The 18,920-nt window shown below is 42.1% G+C and overlaps 1 protein-coding gene across 9 annotated transcripts in view; it reads left to right on the top strand.

The window, feature by feature from the left end:
• Window positions 1-18,920, top strand: part of CNST (consortin, connexin sorting protein) — a 115,417-nt gene that overhangs the window by 23,744 nt on the left and 72,753 nt on the right. For 8 of the 9 annotated variants that reach the window (XR_010149592.1, XM_054674934.2, XM_054674937.2 and 5 more), the window contains exon 2: window positions 1,234-1,663. The exons of the other annotated variant lie outside the window; for it this stretch is intronic. Coding sequence is in view for 7 of the 8 variants with exons in the window: in XM_054674914.2 (XP_054530889.1) it covers window positions 1,234-1,663 (430 nt within the window). In the remaining variant the exon portion in view is untranslated. The remainder of the gene's footprint in view (window positions 1-1,233; window positions 1,664-18,920) is intronic. 9 annotated transcript variants of the gene reach the window in all.

Here is an 18,920-nt window from a genome sequence, read left to right as displayed (position 1 = left end):
TTGCAGGGCTTCCTCATACGATGTCTGGAATTTACAGATAACACAAGTAGTTTAGGTCAGGGGTTAATATTATTATTATTTTTTTAACCACCAGGGCCAGGTGGTGGCGCCAGGGTCGTCTGGCTATTTATCTTACTTCTGTTGCTTTCCAACTTTTTGCTTTCTCCCTTTTCGCCTGTCTTATAAACTAGGCAAAAGTGGGAGAGAGGAGGGCAGCAGGAGAAGTGGTGGTCTCCTTCCTTAATGGTATAGGGTGAATATTTTATCTTGTACTTTTCATGGTTTTAGAGACTGTACTTTACATGTTTCTAAAGATTAAGCATTTCTACTCATTAAGTTGAAGAATCTTTAGAAGTCCTCTCGCTGAGGTTTTTTTCCAGAATTACCGGATTATTTCTTTCATACCTATCATTTTTCTTAAAATGTAATACACTTGTAGATAATAAGAGGAAATAAAAGATGACTGATAAAGGGCTTGCAGTCTGTTTTGTAAATTTTAAAAATATTAGTGGTATCCTTCAAGCAGATTTAGCATTTCTTCCAATTCTACACTAAGAGTAGCCTAGAGTTAACCATGGCCTTTTTTTTTTTTTTTTTTAAGTGTTCAAAAGGATTTTGATGACAACTCTAAGGTACCTTCCAGGGCTTATTTTTAGGAAATAAAAGATAAAACGATAGTATAAATATATGCTACCTAAACTTCCCCTCACATACTTTTTTCTAGGTTATTTTTTTAAAAAATCTTCAAACATTTTCATTTCCAAATATTGCTGCTGTTTAGCCAGAGAAGAACTTATACAACTAGCTTTCAGTTGTCTGCTGAGTGTCCAGGGATTAACATAAGAGACTAATTTCAGCACATAACCTATTTAACTAGTCATTTCATTCAGGCAGTGGTCCCAACCTGATGCACATTAGACTTACCTAGAGAACTTAAAAAATAGTGCTGCCTAGGTTCCATCCTCAGAGATTCTGATGTAATGGTCTAGAATAGAATTTGGGCAGCCTCTCAGGTGATCATCATGAGGAGACAGGCTTGACACCTGTAGTATTCACGTGAGAACTAGCTGAGTTTGGGGTTGGGTTGCATATGGTGAAAGGGAATGAACTTAAGTCATTTCCTTCTCTTCCCTATTTACAATGAAACAACCTAAGAGAAGGGGAAAATCAAAGATCACTGAGAATCTGCAAAGGTTAGAAAATGAAGTAGCTTTTTTCTTTTTGTCATTGTAGACATGGAAGGTCTTTAATGTAACTTTAAATGGTTCACCAAAGGATGCTCTAATGGATGACAGCGATACTCCTACATATAATCTGCAAATAGAACCACAAGATGGATGTCATCCTGGTGACAGCGTGGAAAGGAGTGTGACCTGCCTGCCTTCTGCATCAGATGAAAATGAAAATCAGCTTGACGGGGACGGGCATGAGCATCTGACCAGCAGTGACAGTGCGATGGGAAAGCCCCAAGTGTCTGAGCAGGACAGTCTCAATAATAATGAAAGCTGCACATTGAGCTGCGAGGTGGCTGCAGGTGAGAACTCGCAAAACACCCTTTGTGAAGCCTCCAGAGATGAACAGGCCTTCTTGGGAAAGGACAAAAGAATACCTGGAAAAAGAAGTCCAAGAAGCAAAAAAGGGACTGCTAAGAAGATACCACCAGGTATTTTTTAAAATAGTATTTATCTTCTTCTTTAATTAATTAAAAATAAACCTCCTTCCCCTCCCATACTGTGTTTACTGTCCTGCATCTTGCTGCTTTTCTTACGATATTCTGGAGCTAGTTCCGCCATAGCACAAGTAGATCCAACTGCATGATATTCCAGTGTGATACGTCTCCACACTGTTCCACCGTGTGGGTGTAACACAATTTATTTAATCACTTCCTTATGGCCCTTCCCAGTCTTTTACTATCATAAACAGTGCTGAGGCCGGGTACGGTGGCTCATGCCTGTAATTAGCACTTTGGGAGGCCGAGGTGGGCGGATTACCTGAGGTCGGGAGTTCAAGACCAGCCTGGCCAACATGGTGAAACCCCATCTCTACTAAAAATACAAAAAATGAGCTGGGTGCAGTGGCGCGTACCTGTAATCTCAGCTACTCTGGAGGCTGAGGCAGGAGAATCGCTTGAACCTGGGAGGCGGAGGTTGCAGTAAGCCAAGATCACGCCACTGCACTCCAGCCTGGCTACAGAGTGAGACTTCGTCTCAAAAAAAAAGAAAAGAAAAAGTGCTGAAATTGACATCCTTTGTACATGTTTTCACATTAGGTACTTTAAATATATGCAGCCTCCTCTCCCTCCTTTATAAATTAGACCATTTTCTACCAATATCAACCTTAAAAATTGCCTTCTGTCATTCCTGTGGCTTTGATCCCTAACCTGTGAGTTTAGATGCTACTGTGACCTCTTTATAGATCTTTCCATCTCACTCAGCAGGTAAATAAAATACAGGAACATATATTAATATACAATATAATATGTAGTGTTGAATAAGACATCTGGTTCTAATCATCTGTATCACTTTGGTTAAAAAGTAATTCAGAGTATTTCTTGTTTGGTATGCAGTTTGGCAGTTGAAGTTTAGAGCTATGGAATTTTTGGCCTGAATCACAGGGCCCCCTTGGGAAAAGGCAGCCTCTGGTTATTTTTTTTATCAGAAACATGTGGGACTAGAAAGTTTTGGTATGCCCTAGACTGGATTCCTTAGTGTAGTACCACTTTTTACCCAAAGCAACAGATTTTACATCAGACTCTAGTGAACTAAGTAGAATGTCTCTTCATCTTCTGTTCTCTTCTTTGGTTAATTAGAAATATATCTGTCTATATCGTATTTTTTATTTGTATTTTTAAAATCTGAAGTAAAATACAAAACTTTTCAGTTTCTACAAAATCCATATTTATTCAATAAAGTAATTTGAAAACTTTTTAATATAATTCATAATCCGGCTTTCTGGTTAATGTAACTCATAATTTGGCTTTTCATGTCCCTGTATCTTTTTCTTAGTAGACTCAAAATAATTTTTAACCAGGGATATGAAAGCTTTTTTTTTTTTTTCTTTTTTTTGAGGCGAGTCTCACTCTGTCACCCAGTATGGAGTGCAGTGGTGCAATCTCAGCTCACTGCAACCTCCGCCTCCTGGATTCAAGCAATTTTCCTGCCTCAGATGATTCTCCTGCCTCAGCCTCCTGAGTAGCTGGGATCACAGGTGTGCACCACCATGCCCAGCTAATTTTTTTTGTATTTTTAATAGAGACAAGGTTTCACCATGTTGGCCAGGCTGGTCTCAAACGCCTGACCTCGTGATCCGCCCACCTCTGCCTCCCAAAGTGCTAGGATTAAAGGCGTGAGCCACTGTGCCCAGCAAAAGCATTTCTTAAAAGATCTAATAAGCAGAGGATATTTACAGTACTATGTATATATAAATCAGTTTATTCTATAACTATCATTCAAGGGCAAATTCACCAGGCCTCTCAATCTGATTTTGTGATTTTATTTTATTTTCAAGACAGGGTTTCACTCTGTCACCCAGGCTGAAGTGCAGTGGCGTGACCATGGCTCTCTGCAGCCTTGACCTCCCAGGCACAAACGATTCTCCCACCTCAGCCTCTGGAGTAGCTGGGACAACAGGCGTGTGCTACCATGCCTGACTAATTTTTCTTTTCTTTTTATTTTTGTAGATAAAGAATCTCGCACTGTTGCCCAGGCTGATCTTGAATTTCTGGCCTCAAGCGATCCTCCTGCCTAGGCCTCCCAATGTGTTGGGATTACAGGCATCTTGTGATGTCTTTAAGAACTGATACTTAGTTGCATACCTATGAGTCAGTCATAGCTTTAAGATTGTGAGTCCTTTTATTCCTCCCTTCCATGGCCTTTATTCCACTTTCCTTAGGTGTGATTATATTATTATTATATTTATTTTAGAGACAGGATCATGCTACCTCGCCCAGGTTAGTTTCAAACTCCTGGGTTCAAGTGATCCTTTTATCTCAGCTTCTTGAGTACCTGGGAGTACAGGTGTACACCAGTGGGCCCAGCTTATAATTTAAAGTTATTTAGTATTTATAATACTGTGAGAAGATATGTTTAATATTACTATTCCCTAATGCATTTGAAACATATGATTTATAAAATCTAGGGATAGTCTTTATACAGCTTACTTTAAACATTATTTTCTATATCTTATATAAAGTGAGTTTAAGAGAGTAAGAAAGGCCAGGCGTGGTGGCTCACACCTGTAATCCCAGCACTTTGGGAGGCTGACAGGGCAGATCACTTGTGCTCAGGAGTTCGAGACCAGCCTGGCCAACATGGTGAAACCCCATCTCTAAAAAAATACAAAAATTAGCTGGGCCTGGTGGCATGCACCTGTAGTCCCAGCTACTTGGGAGGCTGAGGTGAGAGAATGGTTTGAGCCTGGGAGGCGGAGGTTGCAGTGAGCCAAGATCCTGCCACTGCACTCCAGTCTAGGCGATAGTGCCAGACCTTGTCTCAAAAGAGTAAGAAAACAGAATGAGGAGTTATAAAACCCAAGTACAAATCTTATGATTCCAGGTCACTTGGTGAGACTGAAGCAGTCTCTACTTTGTTGTTGTCATCTGTATAATGATGATCTTCATCTACCTAAATCTATGACATTCCTTTTTAAGCTTTGAGTTTCTTAGATTTCATAGTAGAGATGGTATACTCTATACTTGAATAAAATGTGGTGATTCGCCTCTAGTGCATCTATAGAGTTTTTATATTTTACAGATACATTTTTGTTTGTCTTTTAAGTTTTGTTGATAAATTAAAAGAAAGGATACTCCTGTCTGCCCGGGCTGGCCATGGACGAGGCAGGACTGAGTGTCCTGGGGTGAGTTAGCAGGGCACAGGTGTTTGAGATGGGGGACCCTTAATTTTAAACTGAATAGGATTCTTTTGGGTGTGGAATTAATCCTTTCTAGATGTGGAAGAGACCTAGAATGGGAAGAAGCTTTAGTATTGCCTGGAAAGCTTCCCTCAGAGTTTAGTTGCTGGGACCCCACCCTAAGAACTTGCTTCAGCCTGTCCTCTCTCAGTACGTATCCATCACCCGGTCTGAGTAATGTTATCTCCCTGTGATCTCTCAAGTCAGTCTGTTTCTCTCCATCTTCACTGCCACAGTTCAGCAGCATCTTCAGCTGGAGTACTGCAAAAGCCCCCTACATTTGTTTCCCATCTTGCTTCCATCCTCCATGTCAAAAATAATGCAAAGAGTTTATGCATAGGAGTTTAGACAAGGATGTGTTTACTCTAATTTTTCGGTTAAATTCTTAGCTCCTAAGTAAATAAAGTTTCAAATTTTTCAGATGTGTACTTTTCTAATAATTGAATAGCTTCTCAAATGTGAAATGACATATAAAAAACATGATATTCAGTTGCAAACCAGAAATGCAGTTTTTTGTAGGTAGATGTTCTTGTAACACTTTTTAGAAAATGTAAAATATAAAAATAAAGAAAAAAAGACAAAAAAAAAGAACATGTAAAATAAAGTAAATTTATTCACTCTTATGCTCCCTTGTCTAGTTTAATTTGTAGTCATTTTTCAATGACTACTGTCCAAAGGCTAGTACTGGAAAAAAAATGATAGTGCAGGACTCTTGTCACTAATAGTCATGTCATTCCTAATAGTCATGTCATTAGGAGACATGTCACTGTTTATGGGTTTGCTGGAGGCAGTATTTGTGTCAATGGCTAAAACCTTGATCTTAGCCTCAGGGAAGTCCAGTTGTCATCATATAAAGAGCTTTTTTTTTTTTTCCCCCTTAAGAGAAATGAATCCCCTTGATATGCTTAACTAAGCAGGATTTCAAGCTGTGTTACAACAAGTTTTCATTATAGGGTGGGTGCACTGGCTCATGCCTATAATTGTAGCACTTTAAGAAGCCAAGGTGGGAGGTTTGCTTGAGCCAAGGAGTTTGTGACCAGCCTGGGCAACACAGGGAGACCTCATCTCTACAAAAAGTAAAATAATTAGCTGGGCATGGTGGCACATGCCTGTAGTCCCAGCTACTTGGGAGGCTGAGGTGGGAGGATCACAGCAGCAGTGAGCTGCATGGTTGCACCACTGCACCCCAACTTGGAGACAGAGTGAGATCCTGTCTCAAAAAAAAAAAAAAAAGAAAAAGAAAAAATTTTTCACTGTAGTTAAAATGGCAAAGCTTTAGGTAAATATTATCCTAAAAACTAATGACCATTACTTATTTATTATTATTTTTCACATTACTTCTTACCTGGGGGGAGAAAAACAATGGAAATTAATGTGTTTTTTAAACAGCTTTATTAAGGTGTAATTCATATACATGCAATTCACCTACTTAAAATATATAATTCACTGATTTTTGGTATACTCACAGGGATGTGTAACCATCAGCAGTCAATTTTAGTATGTTTTCTTCACCACACAAAGCAGCCACTTACATATTAGCACCCACTTCTTACTTCCACTTACACATCCCAACCCGAGGCAGCCATTAATCTACTTTCTTTTTCTATAGATTTGTCTACTCTGAACATTGCATATCAGTGGAATCATACAATAGATGGTCTTTGACTGGCTTCTTTCATTTAACATGTTTTCATGGTTGACCCATTTTGTAGCATATATCAGTACTTTGTTCCTTTTTGTGGTCAGATAATATTCTGTTGCATGGATAGACCGTATTTCATTTGTACATCAGCTGAGGGATGGTTGGGTTGTTTCCACTTTTGGACTATTCTATGGACATTGCTGTACAAGTTTTTGTAGAGACATGTGTTTTCATTTCTCTTCGTTATATATCTCTAGGAGTGGAATTGCTGGATGATATGGTAACTTTATGCCAAACAGTTTTCCAAAGCAACTGCACCATTTTACAGTCCTGCCAGCACTGTATGAGGGTTACAGTTTCTCTCCATCTTCACCAACACCTGTTAATATCTGACTATTTGATTATCTCCATGTAGTTTTAAAAACCTTGTAATTCGTATACCATAAAATTCACCTTTTTAAAGGGTACAATTTAGTGGTTTTAGTATATTCACAAAGTTGTACAATCTAATTCCAGGACATTTTATCCTCCAGGAAGAAATCATGTACCCATTAGCAGTCACTCCTCATTCTTCCCTTCCCCAAGCCGTGGCTACCACTGTCCCATAAAGTTTATATATTTGTATGAGACAAGTTTAGATTATGTGTTTTATGGTTGTCATAACAACATTAGATATTTACTCAGCGCTAGTCACCATAGTATCAAAGCATTTAACAAAACAGTTCAGCAAATGGCGGGAAGCCAGAAATAGGCAGCACATGGAAACTGGGAAGGGAAGACCTTTCTCAATTGACCTGCCACTATCAGTGCCCTGACTTGTTTCTCTGGAGGCCTTCACAGTGTGGCCAGCTGAAGGATGACAAGGAGGCTAGAACCTTAAAAAGCCTGAGTCAGGCTGGTGTAGTGAGAACAAAGACTTTGGATTTGAATCTTGGTTATTTGAGTCTCGGTTCTGCCTGTTCTTACCTATATGATCTTAGAAAAGGAGCTCATTTCCCTGAACCCCTTTTCTCATCTGTAAGGAAGGCTGACCCTACATGTCTTGCAGGATTGTCCTTAGAATGAATGACTCTGTATGTAAAGCACTTTGTAAAGTACCCAGCATAAAACAGGTTCTTCTAAATGGTAGTTGTTGTGTTTATGTGTGTCACAAGATGGTATTTATTTATTTATTTATTTAAGACAGGATTTTGTTCTGTCACCTAGGCTGGAGTGCAGTGGCGTGCTCGTGGCTCAAAAACATCCTCAAGTTCCCAGGCTCAGGTGATTCTCTCACCTCAGCCTCCCAAGTAGCTGGGACTACAAGCGCATGCCGCTACGCTCAGCTGAATTTTTTTTTTTTTTTTTTTTTTGTAGTGACGGGTTTTTGCCATGTTGCCCAGGCTGGTCCTGAATTCCTAGGCTCAAGCCATCCACCAGCTTTGGCCTCCTAAAGCGCTAGGATTAGAGGCATGAGCCACTGCACCAGCTACACAAGATGATTTTTGAGTGGCGTGACTGGGAGTACCATTAAGCAAAATTAAGAAATTAATTTGATTTGACTTTAAGTCCATTTTACTTCTTTTGTCAGTACTTTTTTTATTTCCTAGGAACTTTTTAATACTGTCTCTTTTCAGATGTACCTGTCCCTGCCCCATTCCCCTAATGTACATTCCTAAAAGTATATTTCCAGTTCCATACTAGCTTAATGTCAGATGCAACCTGCTTTTTGGGATGTTAACTGATATCAAAAGTAATAACTAGTAATGCCATAAAATATGAATCCCCAAAGGCCTATTTGCATTTTTATATGTTGACTTCGGCTATAGTAGAACATTGATAGCTGGCCTCTAAATCAGCTTTATGGAGACAATTGGGTAATATCTGTACTGGCCAGAGTTGAGATCCCTGAGATTGGTGGGGACTGTGGTGAACAGGAGTCTACATCATGCCCTGGCTAAGTGCATTCAGATTTTTAAAATGTAAATGCCTGGCTAAGCCCCTGTAAGCGGAATGATAGGGACTGGGGTTGATGTTTTGTGACTGTAACCCATTCTACTCACTAGGTAGATAGACGGACAGTTTAACTCCCTTAGGAGTACATACCACACTTTCAGAATTCAGAAGTCCTGGTTTACCTTATTTCTGCTCCTAGTAGGTGTTCCACCTCTTTTAAGTTAACATTTCTTTGGACAATGACATGCAGAAACAGTAGCCTCTCATTTTACTCTTCCTTCTTTAAGGGATTGATCAATGAAGGCAGGTCATGTCTTTTCTGAAGGTCAGCTAGTAAGAATAGAATAAAGAGTTCCTGATTTATATAGAGTCAAATAATTTCACAGTCAGAAGAGACTTCAAGGTCACTAGCCAAAACTGTCTTAGGAAAAAAAAAAAAAAAACCCAATATTAAAAGTGTGTTAGTTTTCTATTGCTACCGGAACAAGTTATCACAGATTTACAAATCTAGTGGCTTTAAACACACGACAACACAAATTTATTATCTTACAGTTCTGTAGATGAAGAATCTGACATGGTTCCTACTGGGCTAACATCAAGGTGTTAGCAGGGCTGTGTCCCTTTCTGGACGCTCCCTGGGAGAATCTGTTTCCTTGCCTTTTCCGGATTCTAGAGGCTTCCCACATTCCCCAGCTTCTGTTACCCTTCCTCCATCTTCAAGGCCAGCAGTGGCTTTGAAGTGAGCCCAAGTCCTCACATTGCATCACTTTGACCAGCTGACACTTCTGCCTCTCTCTTCCACGTTTAAGGTCCCTTGTGATTACACTGGGTCCACCCATATATTGCAGGATAATCTCCCTTTTTAAAGATCAGCTGGGCTGGGCGCAATGCCTCACACCTGTAATCCCAACACTTTGGGAGGCCAAAGCGGGCAGCATATTTATAAGTTCTGGGTATGGGGACATGGGCATCTTTGGGAGCTGTTATTCTGCCTACCACAAAAAGATTTTAATTAATATAGACTAGATGATAACTTTACATAACAGAATAATTCTTCACTTTATAAAAGTTTTTCTGACATTATTTTGTAGACCCGTACAGGATTACGTAGTCAATAGATATTTATTGAGCATTGTTGCTGGGCACTATAAAACTGCTGGTGCACCTCCCTTTCAGTTTTGTATGCTCAAGTGAGGGAGCCACATAACTAACAAGTGCAGTCCAGCAAGACGGGAGTCATAAGTAAGCACATGGTCGTGGAGGTAACCTGTCCTGGAGAGTTAGAGAAGGTTGTCAGGAGGAGTTGGTATCTAAGCTGAGTTAGGACAAATAGGTGCTAGTGAAGTAAAAGCAATGGGGACAAAGAGGAGAGTAAGGACGTCAGAGATGGCAGGCGTACCATGGGCTAGAGCTCACAAGACAAGAAGAGAGCATCCTACATTTCAGTATCTGCTAATATTCCTGCTTGAGCAGAATAAAAGAAAAGAGTGAATCAAGGGGAAATAGTAGAGAGTAGAGCAGTAGAGAGATGGAGGCTTAGAAGATTAGCAAAGTCCAGCTTATAAATTGTTTTTAACATGACCAGTTTGGGCCTTAACAACAGGTTTGAATAAGGGAATTGCATTTTTTAGACGATTCCTCAGTCTGCAGTGTGGAGAATTGGTTGGAGCAATGCAAGATTAGAAGCAATACAGAGTTAAGGGGTTTTACAATAATATCTGCCAGAGATGCTGGTGATCTGTAATGAGAGAGTAGCTGTATGGCTGGAGAGAAGTAAGTGAATTCAGAGTTACTAAGGAGGTGGAATTAACAGGACTGGATCAAAAGAGTCCAGGATAATCTAATTCCCAGTTATCTGGTTTAAGCACCAGGATGCTTGATAATGCCATTTATTGATTTATTGAGCATAGGAATACAGGGAGAGAAAGAGCAAGTTTGGAGAGAAGAGAGTAGAAGACAGTGTTGTACTTTTGGGTCAGGTGTCTGGGGTGTCGTAGACGTCTGAGTAGACCTGTTAAACAGGCTTCTGGTCTTGGCTAGAGATACAGATTTGGGAGAGCTGCTAGAGAGGGCCTTAAAAGTGACCTAGTCTAACTTCTTAGATTTTACATGTGAGGAAGTTAAAGATTTAATTGAGAGAATACATTGTTCATTTTTGCAGGAGACAGAATAAGAATTAGGATGTGAATCTCGGGCTCCTAATGAGCTAGAATGTGTTTTCTATGCATCAGAGGCCTACTTCTCCCACTAAACAATGAGACGCCAGGCATGGTGGCTCACACCTGTAATCCCAGCACTTTGGGAGGCCGAGGCAGGAGGACTGCTTGAGTCAAGGGGTTTCAAGACCAGCCTGGGCAACACAGTAGGACCTGGTCTTTTCAAAAAATAAAAAAAATAGCAGGCGTGGTGGCATACATCTGTAGTCCCAGCTACTCAGGAGACTGAGGCAGGAGGATCACTTGAGCCTGGGAGGTCAAGGCTGTAGTGAGCCATGATCACGCCACTGCACTCCATCCTGTGACAGAATGAGACTCTTGTCTCAAAAAATTAAAAAACAAAACAATACAAAACAATGAGGTTCTGTTGGTAGGGTAAAAATGATAATGAGCCACCAACTGTTAGTGATTTTTCCTATTGTAGAAATATTTGCCAAGCATTAGGAATACAGTAAGGACAAAGCAGATCTTGTGCTTACCCTCCTAGTCCCCTGGTGGAGTCCAGTGGGAAGGCAGGTATTAAATAAAATTAATGGCCTGGCACGGTGGCTCACACCTGTAATCCCAGCACTTTGGGAGGCTGAGGCGGGTGAATCACCTGAGGTCAGGAGTTGGAGACCAGCCTGACCAACATGGAGAAACCCCATCTCTACTAAAAATACAAAATTAGCTGGGCGTGGTGGCACATGCCTGTAATTCCAGCTACTCAGGAGGCTGAGGCGGGAGAAACACTAACCTGGGAGGCGGAGGTTGCAGTGAGCCGAGATCACGCCATTGCATTCTAGCCTGGGCAACAAGAGCGAAACTCAGTCTCAAAAATAAAATAAAATAATAAATAAATAAATAAAATTATTGCAAGGGTGTATAGTCTGCTTCTAGAACTGACACACATTCACTGTGTGTGTGTGGAATGGAATGGAGAGAGCAGTTTGGAAGATGGTAGGAGATGAGTTTTGAAGTATTACCTCTTGGATATTCTGAATGCTAATGAGAGAAAACCCTTTAGTGGAAAGCTTAGCTAAGGGTTGATAGTTGGGAGTAACACACCACCTACTTATAAGAGGACCCTAAACTGATGGTTAGAATGATAGAAATGCATTCCCTGCTGTTATCTAGCTCTTTCCAACAGACTGCACCATTTCCAGGAGTGTGGGGAAAGGTGTTTGTTACAATTGAAAGTACAAACGTCAGAGGAAGGGATCAACAAAATATAATAAAAAAGCAGAAAATTGAAGAATTGTGCATGGTCTGTGTATTAGCTATCTCTTGCAGCGTAACAAAACTTAGCAGCTGAAAACAGCAAACATGTATCATCTCGTGGTTTTTGTAGGTCAGAATCTGTGTGTGGCTTAGCTTGGAGCTTCTGACTTAAGTCTCTTATGAGGTTGCAGTCAAGGGTTGGCCAGGGCTATAGTCATCTCAAGGTTTGATAGAGGTTGGATAATCTGCTTCCAAGGTCACATGGTTCTTGGCAGGCCTCAGACCCTCGCCACATGGCCCACTCCACAGGGCTGCCTTACACCATGACAGCTGGCTTCCTCCAGGGCTAGCAGTCAACGAGAGAGAGCACTTAACCTGGAAGTCATACTTTTTTAATGACCTAATTTTGGAAGTGATATTCCATCACTTCTGCATATTCCTTTCATTAGAAGCAAGTTACTGGGTCCAACTTGTACTTATGGGAGGGGGTTGTAAAAGGGCACAAATACCAAGAGGCAGGGATCACGGGGGCCCATCTTAAAGGATGCCAGGAGAAAGTCGGTGCCTCAGATTGTGGCAAGGGCCCTGTGAGAATGTAATGGCAATTCTATTCACAGTTCCTTTTTTCCCTCTGAACACCTTTCCTGAGATTGCAGGTGGAACCCAGGATATATGATGGTACAGACAGCCCAGTTAGATAGTTTTCTTTTTGTCTAGTTTTTTTTTTTTATGATTTCAGTCATGCTGTTAAAATGCAGTATCTATGCAGAGAGAAGGTGAAAAAGAAAAGAATTACAATCAATCAAACCTTTCAAATTCTGTCCAAAAAAACAGCATTCTCCAAGTCTCAGTAATGAGTTAGGTATTTTTTAAGTAATGTGATATTTTATGTGAAGAAAAATTAAGAAATCAAAACTAAGAAATTAGGAGATTTACCTCCAGATGCATGGGAGTATTTATGCAGTTACATACATATTAACCTAGATGAATGAAGACTTTTTAAAAGTTTTTAGATATAAGAATATAGGCTATATTTTAAAATACGGTATTTTATTACTGATTTTATAGGACTCAGATTAGTGGAAGCTTAGGTGGGAGTTTAGGGACTCTTGGCTTCTCAGTTCTTTACTGTGAAAGTCTAACTTTCCAATATTTAATCGTTTTCTAAATAGTCACCTTTTGCTTTTCTGTTTACTCCTTTTGTTTTTACTGGATCACGATCTCTACAAAGAGTGACTGTTTTGTCTTCATTTGTTTAAAATAATGGTTTCTAGGCATCACTGATAGGGTGAGAACTACAATTAAGAGTTTTTTGTTGTCTTGTTTTTTTAAACAAAGTTATATGCGCCTGCCTCTTAGTTTGTAAAAGGCACACAAGTGAACATTTGGAAATGTAGTCACACAAATGAAAAGCAGGTAGAGGTTATATGCATGCTATTTGGCAATGAAAATAAATAAAATCCTAATACATGGTGTAACATGGATGAATCTTGAAAAGGTGCTAAGTGAAAGAGGTCATATGTGTGAAATGTCCAGAATAGGCAAATCTATATGGACAGCAAGTAGATGAGTTGGCTGCCTAGAGCTAGGGAGGCAGTAGGGGGATGGGGTGACAGCTAAAGGATGTGGGATTTCTCTTTGGGGTAATAAACGTTCCAAAATGTAACATGGTGATGGTTGTACAACACAGTATACTGAAGTAAAGCCATTGAATTATGTGTTATGAGAATTATATCTCAGTAAAGCCGTTAAAAGAAAAAAAGGCTGGACATGGTGGCTCACACTGTAATCCCACCACTTTGGGAGGCCTAGGCGGGTGGATCACCTGAGGTCAGGAGTTTGAGACCAGCCTGGCCAACTGGCCAACATGGTGAAACCCCATCTCTACTAAAACTACAAAAACTAGCCGGGGGTGGTGGCACGTGCCTGTACCATTATAGGCATGAACCACCCTGCCCAGCTACTGGAGAGACTGAGGCAGGAGAATTGCTTGAACCCGGGTGGCAGAGGCTGCAGTGAGCCGGTATCGCGCCATTGCACTCCAGCCTGGGCGAAGACGCAAGACTCCATCTCAAAAAAAAGAAAAAAAAAAAAAAAAAAGGGGGCTTGGTGATAGTTGGTTTGATGATATGAAGAAACAGTGTAGTTATTTGTCTCCACAAAATTTAAAAACTACTAGTGTAATGGAAATTGATGTAACAATTTTCTGTAAACTATAATAAAATGCCATTAAATGTGTTTCTCTGTGCGTTTCTTTTGACCTATTGAAAGTTCAGGGTTAACCCCTGGGCTTCTAATGCTTCCGTTCTTATATGATTTCATTAATTGCAAAGAGAATCTCTGATGTTAGTAGCTTTTAGAGAATTATGGAATATTAAAGAAGGGGGGCTTTTAAGGAAAATTTCACTGTTTGGTTTGCTTTGGCTATTAGGCTCTCCCCCTTCTCCCACAAATAAATATATTTTCAGGAGACAGAATATATATATATATATAATACTTATATTTATTGTTATTATTTTGAGTTGCACTCTTGCTGTATTGTTCATGCTGGAGTGCAATGGCGTGATCTCCGCTCACTGCAACCTCTGCCTTCTGGGTTCAAGCGATTCTCTTGCCTCAGCCTCCCAAGTAGCTGGGATTACAGGCATGCACCACCATGCCTGGCTAATTTTTGGATTTTTAGTAGAGATGGGGTTTTACCATATTAGCCAGGCTGGTCTCAGACTCCTGACCTCATGATTCGCCTGCCTCGGCCTCCCAGAGTGCTGGGATTACAGGCGTGAGCTACCGCACATGCACCATTATTTTTGTTTTGCATTTAAATACATGCCTTTATATTTGTTAGAGAAACAAAATATGTTTATTTTCAGACATACGAGAAAATCATATACTTGTAAGAAAATCATATACTTTCTTATAAGGTCATGTAAATTTTGAGAATTCTGATAGTTGATGAATTCAGTGTGCTTGGAATGAACAGGGAAAATATGGTAAAATTTAGCCATTTTGATATTAGCAAAGTCAGTGTACTTCCAATGGATAAACAATGAATTTAATCGGATTTGAAAAATCCAAAATATGGTGCTTGAGTTGTTTGTGGACCTGGATAAGTAGTTTTAAGAATTTGGCTAGGCATGGTGACTCACACTTATAATCCCAGCATTTTGGGAGGCCAAAGCAACGGAGTCGCTTGAGTCCATGAGTTAAAGAACAGCCTGGGCCGGGCGCAGTGGCTCACGCCTGCAAGGCTCTAATATCAGTTCGAATCCCGGGAGCGCGCCAACAGACAGCACAAGGCGCTGTGGAGCATCACGCTGTTTTAATGAGCGCCTGGGTGCAGACGGGCTGAGGCCTAAAATGGCGTCAGCGCCACGTGAGGACGGGGCAGGGGTTTTACAGTCTCCTGTAAACAGGAAGTGTCCCTGTCAGATGTCACCGCTACGTGGTACCTGGATGGCCTCTCTGTCTATCCTCGGTGGTGCGTGTCTTCCGGCCAGCCCTCTTCCTGCTTCTGCTGCTCGCTGACGCACGCTGCTGGTGCAAGTGGCCTCGCGCCTCGGGACTGGGTCTGAGGAGGGAGGAGTTACTCATCCCCCCAAGCTTTCAGGCCCCGGGGAGAATCTTTCATTCCTGTCTATTTGGTTATAGAAAAAGGGAAAAGGGGCGACTTTCTCAATAACTACTTCAGGTGTGACATCGTGGGTGGCGTGGGCACCTCGGAAAAAAAGAAAAAACTTAATTTTGGCGTATTCTTGAGAGACGGGTTGGTATCCATCGTGTCGTTGTAGCAGGAGCATCGTCTGGATTGTCTGGCGGTTAACTGTAGTTTCAACAAGAGTTTTAATGGCTTTTATTATCAGTGGGATACCACAGGGGAGAGACAGGAGGACCCCGGTGATGAAGATTACTGTCCCTACCAGCGTTTTAAATCCTCCTAAATTAGAGAGCCACCCTCCTAGAAGGTTTGTTGGGTCCCATCCCTTCCAGGTTTGGACTGGTACATGGGCTACTTTTCTGATGTTTGAAGCGATTTCTAGAACCGCTTTTCCGTTATCGTCTGTGTTAAGACAGCAATTGGAGATGTTAAACTTACCACAGACCGCACCCTCTTCTGCTAAAAAGTAGTCTAGAGCCAGCCTGTTTTGATAAATTGCCGGGTGCATTTGGTTTTGTTGTCACGCGAGCATTTCCAGGGCTGGGGCGGTTTGGTTAGTGATTATCTCTAGAGCAGCCTGTAGTCTAATTATTCTATTTAGCATATATGTGGGAGTGCGATAACCCCGTGAGCCATCCTCAGCCCAGGTGGCAGGACCGTAATATTCGATGATCCGTTGCGGAGGCCACTCGTCCTCTCGCCGTCTTTGGCTTTCTCCTGCCTTTTAGGACTGTTTTTCTCTGGTTATCATACGCAGGGACTCCGAGGGTGTTGCCCGCCTGCTTTGGAAGTAAAATGAATCCAGGTTGAATTGTGCGTAGGAAGCTAGTGCTAAGGTAGCCGTGAGTAAGCCTGGGTTCCCCATATCCAAAGGAATCCATCAGGGGCAGTCCATCGTCAGCTGGTGTTCCTAGGATTGTCGCATAGTGCACTTAGGCAGGGGTATGCGGCAGAAGAGTTAGTGGTGTTTGTACAGTTCCAGGCCTTTTTTGACAAGACACAATTGAGGTAGCTGAAGTTAGAAGGAGACCAGGCTCCGGGGAGTAACCTTGGCCACCACTCGGCTGTGGAAGCGTTGACTGTTAGGGTTTGGTGACAGGGGCTTTCACCTACGGCACCATGGGTTTTATCAGTCCACTTGCGGGATATGCACGCCGCCCCTCTTACTGGGTTGGTAAGTGTCCAGGTCGACGGACATTCCTGAGAATTCAAAGTGAGGCTGGGGTTTTGAAATGCTAGTAATTAAGGGGGAAGGTCTATCCCATGCCACGGCCACTGTTCACTCCTGCGGGCTCCCCCGCATACCCAGCAATTGCACACATTCGTGGTAGGCGCGATGCCCTCTCCTAGATCTACAAACCGGTTTTTTCCTGGCTAGGGAGGGGATACGTCTGCTTATGGTTTTTGTATAAAGGGATGGAAGTACCACGGGTGATTTTCGGGGGAGTTAACCCCGGGAGCGCGCCAACAGACAGCACAAGGCAGTGTGGAGCATCACGCTGTTTAAAGAGCGCCTGGGTGCAGACGGGCTGAGGCCTAACATGGCGTCAGCCCCACGTGAGGACCGGGCAGGGGTTTTACAGTCTCCTGTAAACAGGAAGTGTCCCTGTCTGATGTAACTGCTACGTGGTACCCGGATGGCCTCTCTCTCGATCCTCAGGGGTATATGTCTTCCGGCCAGCCCTCTTCCTGCTTCGGCTACCTTGGTGACACACGCTGCTGGCGCAAGTGTGCTTTGGGACTGGGCCTGAGAAGGGAGGAGTCATTCATCCCCCCAAGCTTTCAGGCCCCGGGGAGAATCTTTCAACGCTTACAATCCCAGCACTTTAGGAGACAGAGGTGGGCGGATCACGAGGCCAAGAGATCGCGACCATCCAGACCAACATGATGAAACCCCATCTCTACTGAAAATACAAAAATTAGCCGGGCATGGTGTCACGCGCCTGTAGTCCCCGCTGCTCGGGAGGCTGAGGCAGGAGAATCCCTTGAACCGGGGAGGTGAACATTGCAGTGAGCCGAGATTGCACCACTGCACTCCAGCCCGGCAACAGAGCAAGACTCCGTCTCAAAAAACGAAACAACAACAAAACAGAACAAAACAAAACAAAAACCATCCTGGAAAACATAGAGAACCTGTCTCTACAAAAAAAAACAAATAAATAAATAATAAATAAATAATTTAAATTAGCTGGGCATGGTGGCATGTGCCTGAGGTCCCATTGACTCAAGAGGCTGAGGTAGGAGGATCATCACTAGACCCCATGAGTTCGAGTTTGTATGATCCTGCCACTGTACTGTAGCCTGGGCAACAGAGACCCTGTCTTTAACTAGTTTTTTTAAAAAAGAAGAGGTTTAAGAATTAGCATCACAAATTGCATGCTTGGGCAAATGTCTTACACAGTTGTAGTTTTTAATAAAACGCATTAAAGTGTAAAATGTCTAATCAAACTTCTGAGAGGAAAAATAGAGAATCCAAACATTGGTGCTTATTGACATGTTCTACATAATTTAGATGCTAAATCCCAGAAATATTTATGTGTACTGATTGTGCCTTGATTAGAAAGCCTGAAGCAGGCTCTAGACAGTGGTGGAGCTTGTGGGAGTCACGTAAATGCTGTGTGATCAACAGGATTTAAGCCCGTGGGTTACCTGCTTTTACAACCTAAGCACCAAGGGATGGGGAGCCTTGGGCGTTAGCAGCCTAAGGGAGCTCTTGTTCCCACGCATTTTTCAAATTCCGCTGGAGTTTCATGAGGTTCATTTTAAGACTGCCACCTGAAATCAAGTCCAGTGGCTGTTCCTGTCTTCCCGTCCCTGTATTGACATTAAAACCACTTAGTCAACACTCAAGTGCAAGAATAGTGTCGCCACGTTGTGTGCCTAGTAAATTCTGGATGTACGTTGTACGTCACCTTATTTAACCTTTTGCCATTAGTTTATAAGAAGACGGGTTGAGCGAGTCAGGTAGCTTGCTTTAGGTTAACAGGGCAGCTGGACTCCAGCCTAAGCTCTTCAGTGAAGCCCTGCATCACTCCCTCTGCAGGCAGAGGGTGCAACCCGGGGGTGTGGGAGGGAGCATGGCACACTCAGCACGTGGTAATTATGTCATAATCACATAATACATTCTTTTGGCCCGAGGTCAGGTCCGAAGGAAGTTGACTAATTTCCAGATTTATTTCAGTCATAATACCCGTGTCTAGTGTTGAGGAAAAGGAAGGGATGTTTCCTGTTTGCTGCTTCGGTATGGTTAGCCAATGACTGGAGGTATTTAAAAGGTGAGCACTGGCCAGACACGGCAGTTCACGCCTTTAATGCCAGCACTTTGAGAGGCTGAGGCAGGCGGATCACCTGAGGCCAGGAGTTT

This window comes from Pan troglodytes, chromosome 1 (assembly GCF_028858775.2).
Source record: "Pan troglodytes isolate AG18354 chromosome 1, NHGRI_mPanTro3-v2.0_pri, whole genome shotgun sequence".
In the NCBI taxonomy this organism is placed as follows: Eukaryota; Metazoa; Chordata; class Mammalia; order Primates; family Hominidae; genus Pan; species Pan troglodytes.
This window is presented reverse-complemented; position numbering and strand designations above follow the sequence as displayed.